General features: G+C 35.3%; 1 protein-coding gene across 3 annotated transcripts in view; it reads left to right on the top strand.

The window, feature by feature from the left end:
• MMS22L (MMS22 like, DNA repair protein) overlaps window positions 1-12,634 on the top strand; it is a 113,997-nt gene that overhangs the window by 30,605 nt on the left and 70,758 nt on the right. For all 3 annotated transcript variants that reach the window (XM_054568868.1, XM_054568869.1, XM_054568870.1), the window contains exons 11-13: window positions 5,353-5,472; window positions 7,568-7,791; window positions 9,666-10,169. In XM_054568868.1, coding sequence (XP_054424843.1) covers window positions 5,353-5,472; window positions 7,568-7,791; window positions 9,666-10,169 — 848 coding nt within the window. The remainder of the gene's footprint in view (window positions 1-5,352; window positions 5,473-7,567; window positions 7,792-9,665; window positions 10,170-12,634) is intronic.

The following is a 12,634-nucleotide window of genomic DNA, read 5'->3' as shown; positions in this document are numbered from 1 at the left end:
TTTGACCTTAACACTCACAAAATTGAAATATATCAGCTTAAGGTACAATACTATGAACCTGTTGGATTTATTATTTCATCATTAAGTGTCAACATTTGGCCTAAAAAAAAGACATTTCTTTTTTTGCAGGTAACAAAATAGCTACCAGTATAGCTATTCCTGTGCAAGCACTGTACTTAGCATTTAATTACATTCTTTCACTTAATGAATACGACAGTCTTGTGTAGTTTCATTTTACACATTAAGAAACTAGGGTTAGGAGGGTCTTAAGGAGCTTGTTCAGGTTCACACAGCCAGCTAGAAAATGGTAGAATTGGGAGTTGAATCTTCATATGTGTTTTGCTTTCTATGCATTCCCTCAAAGCATCTATCTGACTTTTGTAGGACTCTTAATAAAACTCATTTTGTTTTCAGTATTTCTATTTTAAAAGTTCTTTGCTGCTATGTGTTTGATTAGTAATCCATTTTGGTTTCTAGATCTATTTTGGTGATACCTGTGGAAAGCATATCAGTTTTCCATATTTTCCCCCCTCTCTAATAAGTGTGTGATGGGGAAAATCTAAGGTAGAAAGAAATTCATATGCTCAGTTGTTCTCAGATATTCTTCCTCACAGTAGTTCAGCTAATTTTTTTTTTGTAGTTATGAATTTGAGCTAAGATGTCTGTTGCCTACTCTACTCCAGACTATTATGTATTCCTATTTTTGCCTAACTGGATTTGAAAATGGGCAAATCCTTTGTCTCCTTAATTCCACAGGTGTGAACACACAATTTTTTAAAGGAAAGTTTAAAGAAAAAACTAAGGGAAAATGGCTCAGGACAAAATAATGGCTGAATATGCAGAAGATGAAAACGTATTTTATAACAAGTAGTGTTTGTAATTAATTATAGGCTAAAAAAAAAACTTTTAAAATTACAACCAGCTGATTGATTACCTGTGTTGCCAGAACTGTGGAGAAAATGGTATTTTTAAAGCCATTTCTTTTCATTTTAATCTGTAGCCACTAGCAGGAAAGTGAAAGGAAATTTATCTCCTTACTTTTTAAAAAATAAAAATACAAATCCCTTAGGACGCCATATTTAATTTCTTCTTGATTGGATAGAGTGGAAAGAGCAAGCAAGGGCTCTGGCCCTACAAACTTTGATTTAAATCTTGGTCTGGTCACTAAGAGCAATTTTGATCAAATCTGGTGTCCATTAAATGTTCATTTCTTGTCCCTTCTGTTTGTGGAAGGGTGTGTGGATTAATATGTATAACAAGCTTTGTAGTCATAAATCCTAATTTCCAAGTGGATTTTGGTAAGCCATTTGTAACTTCTAAACCCCAACCTTTTTTCCTGTGAAATGAAGGTAATAAAACCAAGGTGGTATGAGACATACATGAGCTTAGATATTTAAATGTCACACAACATCTGACACATACTTGGTATTTAAACCTTTTATTTTTTGCAAATTTCATATATGTTTATGGTTTAAATACCTCTCTGAGGATTTACATGTATGTAAAATAGTCTTCAGATACCAAATAAAACACAACTCTTCAAAATGCACCCACTTTTTTTATAACACACTTTTTAACCTTGCATCATAGTAAGATTAGTATAATCCATGTCAGTGGTACGCCACAGGAATGAGCTTAGGCCTAGTTTAACATTTCCATAGTAAAATCAAAGAATGTTAGTGATAGACAGAAAACTGTCTTCTTTGGTTAAATGCTCCTAGTTATCTCCTAGAGAAGCTAAACGTCTTTTCCTCAGCCATATAGCCACTTGCTGAAAAGAGGCGCCAGGACCCAGATCCTAGTTTTGTTCATGAAAAATTGATGGAGTCTCTTTGGTGAACCAGGCACTATGCTAGGCCCTGGGAACGTTATCCGAGCCCTCAGACAGCTCATAGACACTTGAAGGCGTATGAATATTAAGTTTAACAAAGTAAGTGCTATGATACAGGTGTATATATTGTACTACGAAGTATAAAGTAAGGACACTGTTTAGCATGGAAGGTAGCAAGTTTCCTAGAGGACTTGAACCTGGAGTGTATACTGAAGGATTAATCATTGAAAGAGTTAAGGCCTTGTCAAAAAAAAAAGTCTGCTCATGTTTCATTCACTGTCATTCATTAAGAAATTCAGGACCAAGATCCCTTTTTTGTGTATATTTGTATACTACTTGTTAGTGACACCAACATTATTGTGTGTAATTGACCTGTCCTTTAAGTTTTTTAATATCCTCACATATAATTGGATTTTGTTTTACTTACCTCACCCACCTCCACCCATGGTTATGATCTACATTTGTTTTCTTATTTTTATTCTGCCTATCACGATTTTCATTTCTTACCTTCTTTTATAGCCACACTTTCCTCTTTACACAATTTAGATTACATATATAACCCCTTATTATGGTAACTCCATTGAGATTGTAAATCTCAACTGACACTTTGCTATAGAATGTTTGCTTTTCTGCTCTCTAAAACGACTTATTTCACAATTTGTTTTTCACGCACAATTCAGTACATGCTCTGCCCCAATAAACTTAGCTAAATGTCTTGCATCATAAATCATTGAAAAATGGACCAATCAGTAGAGAATTCTTTTATCTTTGTACTTTTAACTATCCCAACATGTCTGGTCTGTACTCAGCCTCTTAATGTGGTTTGCTGTTATATCAGAAGTGATGCTCTTTCTATCAAAGGCTAAGTCCTTTCTCTGTGCACTGGATCTGGTCTTTTCTTACCTGTTCAAGGACTTTATTTATCCTCACTTAAATACAGTAGTTCCCCCTTAACTGTGCACTTGCTTTCCCCATTTTCAGTTACCTGTGGTCAACAGCAATCCAAAAATATTAAATTGAAAGTACCAGAAATAAACAATTCCTAAGTTTTAAATTGTACACGGCTCTGAGTAGCCTGGTGCATTCTTGCCATCCTGCTGGGAAAGTGAATATTCCCTTTGTCTAATGTATACACACTGGACACGCGACCTGCTTCTTAAGCACTTAGTTGCCATCCTGGTTATCAGAGAGACTGAGACTACATTCACATGACTTTTATTATAGTATATTGTTAAATTGTCCTTTTCTTTTACTGTACTTAATTTATAAATTAAACTTTATCATAGGTATATATGTAGAGGAAAAAACATAGCATATATAGGATTCAGTACTATCCACAGTTTCAGGCTTCCATTGGAGGGGAGTCTTAAACTCTATCCCTTGAAGGTAATGGGTACTACTGTATCTCTACTTCCTCACCTCTTGTTGTCTTCTTAGCTTACTATGGTTAAGCTTCTGTCTCTGGCATCCCCAAAACTATTCTTGTTTAGACCACCAATGTCTTCTATACTGCCAAATCTGAGAATCATTCTCATTTTAATCTCTCAGTAGCATTCAACCCTGTTGACCTCTGTCCCTTTCTGAAAAACTGCTCTTGGCTTACATGGTGCCTGGTTTATTTTCTGCTCATTGGAGTTGCTAATAAACTCCTTTTACCTCATGTCTAAATGTTGGAATAGCAGGGGCCTCTCAGTTCTGGATCCTTTTATCTTTTCTATCTGTAGTCTTTCCTTAGTTGATCTTACTATCTAACCTCTTAACTCTAAAAACTGTCAATATGAAGGTAACATCCAAATTTATATCACCAGCTCTGACTTTTCCTCTGAGCTCTAGACCCATATGTCAAAATGTCTACTTAGTATCTCCACTTGGTTGCCCTGTGCACTCTCCCATCTCTTCGTCCCCTTGTCTTTGCCATCGCAGGAAATATATAGTATCATATATAATACCATCAACCCATTTTATTAAACCAAAACCCAAGAGTACTTAATTTCTCTTTTTCTTTCTGACCTTAATATAACTCATCAACAATAAATGCCCTTGCCTCTGTTTCCAAACATTTCTCTAAAGTTGTCTGCTTATTCAGTCTTACAGTTTTATGGAACTACCTCCTAACCTTTAGAGGTGGCAGAAGGAGAAGGAAGTAGTGGGGACAAGTAGACAATTTAGTCTAGTATATTTTGGTGGAATAATCATGGTTGTTTGTTAAAAAGTGACACACAACCAAATTGCTGTAATTCAACAGTTATTTATTTAAAGCTTACTATATAACATGCACTTTCAGGTCTCCCCGTACATCTGCCTGTACATGACCTCTTCATCTGCTTTTCTGTTATATTGCAAGTGTCACTGTTTACCTTCTTACTGGTCTTCCTGCTTCTACTCTCATCTACTATATTCATTCTCCAGGCAGGATCCAGTGCAGTCGTTTTGAAACTATCACCTCATGTCACTCTTGTGCTTTCAAAATCCTAGTGGCTTCCCAGCATATTTAAAATAAAATCTGAACTTCTTACCAAGACTTATAAGGACCCAAATGAGATATAGTCCCTGACTGTTTCTGACTTAATCCTACAACACCAAGCTTACTGCTAATTCCATGTGCTTTCTCTGTCATGCATGCTTTTCTTTCAGGTCTTTAAATGGCTGGCTCTTTTTCATTCAGCTGTCTAGCCCAAGTGCATGCCCTCAAAAGGCCTTTTCATTCTTAGTCCCTGATATAATAATGATCCACGTCCTCCAAGAGTCACTCTGCAAGATTATCCTTTGTTTTGTTTTTTTTACAACAGTTATAATGGTTTACATTTGTCTCATTTGTTTCAGTATCCTCTTTTACCATTCTCCCCACAGTGTAAGTTCTGTTAGAGCATGCATCATGTCTGATTTATTCATGGCTTTCTTCCTAGTACCTTAGAATACTATCTGGTATATAATGAGCTTTAAATAAATAATTGTTGAATGGCTGGCATTCAGTCATATGTCACTTTTTAGCAGTCATGCATGGTTATTTCATCATGGAAGAGTAGATTAAATTAAGGTGTCTACTTTTTTCTTACTTCTTCCTCCTGCTGCACTTCTTGAAATATATGTGCTCTGTCAATCCTCTGGTTTTTAAAAGAGCAACTCTTATATTCCTAGAACGTAAATGTGGCCTTATGTACATCTTAATTATTAGATCATTTTTGCTACTTGTTTTTGGTTTGGGTTTCTTTTCCACTCTCTGGATTTCCTACACCATTCAATTATGAGACACCTGTTGTAATTTTTAAATAATTGAGTTAAAAGTCAAATTGAATTATTTAGTGTCCATTATCTGAATATATTAATAGTCTCTAAAGAAAATCTTTCGACATATACCTTATGCTGATTTAGACTTTCTGGTCTGAAGATGGCAGTGGATATGATTTGGTGATGTATATTCGTATTCTTTTTAGAAGCAGGTTGTTTAGTACAGTATCATGCAGTGATATTCATGTTGCCAGAACCCATTTACTTCCTCACAATTTCACTTTATTTTTTAGGATGGTATACTAGAAGAGCAATTACGAATGTATCTTCACTGTTGTTTGACACTTTGTGATTTCTGGGAGCCGAACATCACAATTGTCACCATTCTATGGGAATATTATAGTAAGAACCTGGTGAGTGAATAGGATATGAATTTGTTCCAGGAATGTGAAGAATTTGTACATGATATTTGAAGAATGTTTTTATGGCTTAATTATGAATAGTTTTCTTAAAAAGTTAACTTTTCAAAGTAGATTAGAACAGCTCAAAAATAAGTTTATCTTTCGCAAACAGATGTGTTTTCTAATAATTCTGGATTGCTTGCAACACATTGAACAGTTAATGCTGTCCTGAATAAGACACAGCCTTGGCATTTGTGCATACGCTGTTGGGCATATATTGTATACAAAAGTTATAATGCTGTGGAATGCCAGAAAAGGGAGTATATGACCCAGTGTATGGACTTTTGGAAGACTTCATGGAGTCATAATTTTTTAACTTGGCCTGAGGAATGAGTGGAATTATCCAAATACAGAAGAAAAAATGCATCCAGGCAAAAAGAAAGTATGGACAAATGTATGGAGTTACGAAAAAAAAAGAACAAAACATGGTCTCTTTCTGCCACGTTAAAGAGTTCTGAGTGCTAGGTCTGGGATGACTATGAAGAGAGACAGGAAGTAAGGAAAATAGAGAGAAGGTAGACTTGGGCTAGATGATGGAAAATTGAAGATAATGTCCAGTTGAATTGTGATTTATTAGGATGTATTAGAGAGCAAGGATGTGATGTATTTGGTATGTGTTTGAGCATTTTTCTGAAAAATGGTATAAATGAATTGGGTACAGGTAAGTTAGTAGTCCAGTGTAGTAGTATAACCAAATAATGCAGTGAGCAAGACCTAAAATAGGGATAATTGATTTAGAAAGGAGAGGATAAATTTGGAAGATAAAAATTTTAAAAGTAGAATTAAAGGATTTAGTTACCTGTAATGTGTGGAAAGATCTGGAATGTTTGGGTTTCTGGGTAAATAGTGAACCCCTCACTCAAGATAGAAAATGGAAATGGAAAATTTACAAGTAAATGACAACTTTGGGTTTGTACATAATGGAGTGTATTAGAAATGAGAAAACATAACTTTCCCTGAATCGTAATGTCAGGTTGACTGGGGAAATGGCTGAATCTAGTTCTGAGGCAGAATGTGTCCAAGATGAGTTTGTATATCTTTCTTATCATAACAGAAAACAGGAGGAGTAGGTATCAGAGTAAGCCGGAGTCATGTCAAAAGGTTGAAGGAGCTCCCATTGCTCCTTGCTGGGTAAATTTGAGCTTAAGAAGGAATAATGACTACTGTGGATTAAAACGTACCAAATATGTTTAAGTCCTTGAGTTTATGATGATTCAGAAACATTATTCTGAGAAAAAAAGCCCTTCTTCTGAAAACCGCAAATAAAACTATATTTTAAAGTAGCCAAATTTCTGATGAGCCAATTCAGAAGGCAAGATAGAATTAGAAAATCACTGATTTGTACATATGATGAAACAGAGTATCTGGGCAGTGATCATCAATGGCTGCTAAAACTGTTAAATAAAAGGCTGCTGGGGACCTCACTAAAGTGGATACATCAGACTGACAGTGTAATCAATCTTAACATCAGAAACAGGAACAGTCAGAATTTATGTGCTTTTTTACTCATTGCAGTAGGAAGTACCCAGTACTACCAGTGAAAACCTCTTTATAAAAACTTGGCCTCAATCTGATCAGTCCTCTAGATATAGCTACCGATTTATAGAAAAAATAGGGGATAAAAGAATATGTTAAGTGACGCTAGGGAGATGCAAGCAGCTAAGTCCAGAATATAGGAAATTCTACACAGTAAATGACTGGATATAAAAATAAATGGTATGACAAAAGGTTGGGAAACTTACAGAATAAAAGAGCTTTCAGAGACAAGTCAACCAATTGCAATGTATGGATCTTGTTTGTGTCCTAATTTGGACAAGCCAACTGTTAAAAAGACATTTAGGGGGGGCGATAATCCATGAATTTAAGTACCCCTTGATGTTCTGTGCTTTTATGGAATTTTATTTGGGAGGAATATAGTAATGGCTGTGTAATTTTTGTGATTAAGATGAACCAAATTTTCAACGAACTAATTAGGATTTGCAGCTTTCCATTTTTCTTTACTCAGAGACTTAATACTTGTTTTCTTTGTTTTTTTTTATGCTTGTAGAATAGTACTTTCAGTATTTCTTGGCTTCCTTTGAAAGGCCTTACAAATACTACGTCACCCTTGTCTATGCTAGAAACAGTGGAGACCTGTTGCTCTGATAAACAAGACTACAACCTGTATGAATCCAGAAGTAGTTACATCATTTTCCTTTGCATTTTGGCCAAAGTTGTTAAGAAAGCAATGAAGCACAATGGTCCGCATCCTTGGAAACAAGTCAAAGGAAGGTGTGTGCCATATATTTCTTTTTCATGAATATTCACATATATCTTTGGAGAAGTGTTACTGTTCGTATTTTTTAAGTTAACTTGTGCTTGGGGGTCTTTATGGTTCACACATTTAAAATGTGTTCCTTAATGTAGGACAGCAAAATATGGAGCTTTTTGAGCCTGCCAATTTTTCATAGTAAGGGAGAAAAGTAACATCGATAACTTGTGGAGGATTTTAATTTATTTTTATCTTATCAGTCCTAAAGGTTGAAATTTTATATACTAAATGCAGGTATATTTTAGAACTGTTGTTTTTCTTACCAGAATTAATGATAATGTTATGCAATTCATTGCATACACTTTATTAAAAATTACAGAAATAAAAACTGTCCAAATCATATATTAGCAAATAGTAGATTCCAGCTATGAATTTTGTGTTCTTTGAGCCCCGCAGTCCCACACGCCCTGCATTCTTGAATGAACACTAACCAGAGTATAGTGAACCAAATAACTCGAACGTTTCCATTTGGGGAGTATGCCCAGTTTTAACTTCTGGTGCAGTAAACTTTTGTCGCATTTTGTCTATTCTCCTTTTCCTAAGAGTTTTGGTTGTTACACGGGTATGATTTTGGCCTTCCCTTGTCCGGCGTCCCTTGCCGGCCAGCCCCCTTCCAGCCCTCCTTGTGCACGCGCCGCCCCCTCCCGCTTGCTCAGCCTATGGGTAGGAGTTCTCACGGCAGAATGCTTCTTACCCTCAGTAGGGACTTCTCAAAAATCACTAAGTGAGTTTCTTTTTGATTACCACAAGGAATAATTCTTGCAAGGTTATAGTGATAAAGTTTGGATTTTTTTTAGAATATACTTTTTTTATGGTATCTTTGTCAAGTACACTTGGTGGCTCAGACAGTAGTTTTTCTTTTAATGCATTTGCTAGTTTGTTCTTGAACCTTAATCATTTTATGGAATACATAATTCTCAGAACTTTATTGCTAAAAGGGATCATTGGAATTCATTAAATAAAAAGTCTATTAGGAAATACTTTATACCAAGCACTATAGAGGGCCTGGCGGAGGCTGTAAAGATAATTAAGCAGATCTTTACTTTCAGGGGCATAACAGCTCTATCATCTACAAACAAACATTTAACCCCTTATGAACATTAATCATTTCTATCTTGAATAAGCTAATTATAGAAGCTATAAAATTTAACAATTTGTAGGTAGGATTTAAGATGAATGATTTTTAATTCTAATCCCTTAATTGATTAAAAAAAAAGTACCTCAACTATTAAAATTATTAAAATTATGTTAAGTAGTATTGAAAAGAGACTTTTAAATGTTTGTGTCAAACATTTTAACACTAACAATTTTTGTTTGTGAGAAGGTAAAAATAATCTTTCTAGCACTGTGAATTGTCTTAGGGTGTAAGTGTAGCAAGAGTAAGTATTTTGTGAGAGAGAGAGGGAGAAAAGGTTTAAGGAAAATTGTTATATATAAAATTGTCCTGTTAAGATTTTTTTAAAGTACATAAAATTGTACTTAAAAAGATTATATGTTCTTCTTTATTGGTCAATGAAATTTTAAAAAGAAATGTGATAGGGGACCAAAGGAAAAGTCATGACTATATGCAAAGAACATTTCTACTGTCCTTTGGGGAAAGCCACTGAACCCTTTGATTCACTTACAGGTGATCTGCTGCGTCATTGAGAGATTTGAAGGTAGGGGTATTCTGTTCCTTTGTTTTCTAGGTGGACAAGGTGACATGGCAGCATTGTCATGAAGAATTAGCTAAACATTTACACTAATGAGATTCATGAGTATTTATACTCTTAGTATAAAAGATGAATTTTTGTAAGTGAAACAGTTTTATTAAAGCAGTTTTTATGTTTTACAGAATATATTCCAAATTCCATCAAAAAAGAATGGAAGAACTAAGTGCCGTTGGTCTGCAGAATTTTTTCAACCTTTTTCTACTGTTAGCAGCTGTTGCAGAGATAGAAGATGTAACAAGTCATCTTTTAGACCTCCTGAATTTCCTTAAGCCTGCCTTAAAAATATCACATCTCCTTTGGAAGGGTCAGGCAGCCTTCCTCTTGATGTATACCCAGAAAAATCTGGACATTGGTGTTTTGGCTGACAAATATTCAGCTGCGTTCCGGGAAAAAGCAAAGGAGTTCTTGGTATCTAAGAATGATGAAACGGGACAAAGACAGACTCTCTGGACACTTCTTTCCATCTATATTGATGGTGTTCAAGAAGTGTTTGAGACAAGCCATTGTTTGCATCCTTCCCATGAAACACTGCTTAATGACGGATTTAGTATGCTCCTGCCAGCTTGTCAAGAATCTGAATTTAGGACAGTCCTGCACTTTCTACAAGCTGTCCTGGCCAAAATCAGGTATGTTTTCCAGTGATGTGCTAATTTATTAATTTGTCTTATATCATCATCTCTGTTCATTCTACACGAAAGTTTTCCTTTTGACATACTCATGAAATCCAAATGTAGGGTTGGTTTTATTGCTACGTTGGCAAAAATCAGTAGTTTTCAAACTGTTCTTTCAAACAGTAGTTCTTTAAAAAAAAAATAAAAAAAGCATGTTGCAAACACATTAAACTGAACCCAGAGCAGCTGTGGTGCAGTCCCAGAGCTGTGCCTTTTCACCCCTCCTTTCCTTTCTGCTGCTTCTAAAAGAGTATTATTACCTGGAGGTATGTTCCAGATACTCTAAGCAAGACCATGAGGTCAAATCTCAAGTGACTTTTACTGAAACATATGTAATTTATGATTTTGGCCATGCTGTACCATTTAAAAAGGTAAGTTTCTTTAAATATTTTTGTTGCAGAGTTATAGCCTCAACTGCCTGAATTACTTCCAGCCTAAAACATTTTATTCTGAGATAAAGATAGGACTGTTCTATTTATAATACCAATCACCTATACAAAACTTACTATTTTCAGATCCACTTAAATTATACAAATGTGCAGATGCACTCAGATCCAAACAATATTGGATGAGCACAGTGGTAACAACAGTTATTTTCTTTAAGGTTCTCTTTACACAATACATTTTCCTTTGAAGTACACGTTCTTATGAAGTCAGGTGCTACCACTCCGTGTAGTAAGTCATTGTCTCTGAAAAGTTAGGTAAAAGTTATGTATAGAAATATGATTTTCTGTAAATCATATATATAGAAAATATGCTTTTTATTAAAAGAATTACTGTTTTAAATTATGTAGAAGGTAACAAACAGACTGCTTTCCTCTTCCTAATACCACATTACAAAAGTAGCATGTGTTTTTCAAAGGTATCAAGCTTGACAAGATTTCCAAAATTTATTTATTACTTATTCAATTACTTTATTAATTTACTTAATTTTGGTCTGCGTGGTCATACTGATTAATCCACAGGTTTTCATTCCTCACTAGGTTTTATGTAACTTTATTATTTACCTGGTCTCATCAGCTTACGTTCCAAAGGTTCGGCCGGAGTCCTTGATCGGACAGTCATCTCCCTGCCCCCAGTGCCGGCTAGAGTAAAGCGAGAATCCTACACCGCTCGGATTTTTGGACTGATGGGTGGATAGATGAAAAGTAGATGAGTAGCCAACTGTATTAGAAGAAGCTTTTACTAGTTCTGGGTCTTCTCCATGAACTGTTTGCTTTTTTAATCTCGTACAGTTTATTAGCAAATATTAGTTTCCCAAGAGTCAGATTCCTTTTGTTTGTATACTTTTTAAATAAGTGGTAAGCTGTATTTCTCTTTATTTTCCAGGAGAAAATTAGAAATTTTCATACTTCTGGTACTATCAATGGTTTATTTATATTTTCCTGAATATACAAAACAAGTAGGAAGAGAAAATTACTGGTCTAAACTGTCCTGGTGATAAGGAGCTACCGCCCCCAAAGATAATAGGAACAAAGGAATAGAAAATGAAGCAGGGAGTCTGGGCACTTGGGAAGAGGCAGTCATGCAACCCAAGTGTCAGAATCTCTATATCTTTCTGCCGTTTCGATCGAAGATGGACAAGTCCCTTTTAATCACCTTAACTATTGTATTGCTTCATACATAGGTTTAAAAAAACAGATTAATATGCTACAAATAGTATTAATTTAATTTTTTTTAGTTAGAAATATGGGGAATTTTGTTACTGTTAAAATTTTCCTTAAATTGAGAATATACTATCTTTGGTAAAAGACAGAAAAATTAGGTATAAGGTGAAGTGTAAAAATGCCCCTTCCCACCTTCACTTCTTTATTCTGTAGTTCAGGGGAGCTCAACTAGTGGTGAGTTTGTCCCTTAGGAGACATTTGACAGTGGCTGAAGTTTTTGATTGTCACACCCAGAGGTTTGGGAGTTGCTACCAGTATCTGGTAGGTAGTGGGTATCTGGTAGGTAGTGGGTAGCGATCAGGGATACAGTTAAACATCCTGCAGTGCATAGGACAGCCCACACAGCAAAGAATTATCTGACCCAGCCTCAGTGGTGCTCAGGTTGAAAAATTACTATAGCTCTACTCCACAGAAGTAAAGCAGTTTCTTATAAAGCATTCTAGACTTTTTCCCATTCATAGTCTTGAAATACAGAATGGATAATCTCTGTTCTGCAGCCTTTTATCACTTAGTATTTCCTCAGTAGCTTTCCATGTTAGTATCTGAAGACCTGATTTTTTTTAGTGGCTGCTTTAGTGTCTTCTTACATGGATGTACTAAACTTTACTTAACTAATCCCCAAATAGTGGATATTTATATTGTTTACTTTAAAAGAAAGAAAGAAGGAAGGGAGATAGGCAGAAGGGAGAAACACAAGAAAGAGTCATTTAGGTATTTGATAATAGAGATGTGTTCCCAATTTCTTCACCCAGA

The sequence above is a fragment of the Pteronotus mesoamericanus genome, unplaced genomic scaffold, assembly GCF_021234165.1.
Source record: "Pteronotus mesoamericanus isolate MK-2021 breed Mesoamerican mustached bat unplaced genomic scaffold, CSHL_Meso_final contig_20, whole genome shotgun sequence".
In the NCBI taxonomy this organism is placed as follows: domain Eukaryota; kingdom Metazoa; phylum Chordata; class Mammalia; order Chiroptera; family Mormoopidae; genus Pteronotus; species Pteronotus mesoamericanus.
The sequence above is the reverse complement of the archived record's forward strand: the minus strand, read 5'-3'. Positions and strand labels throughout refer to the sequence as shown.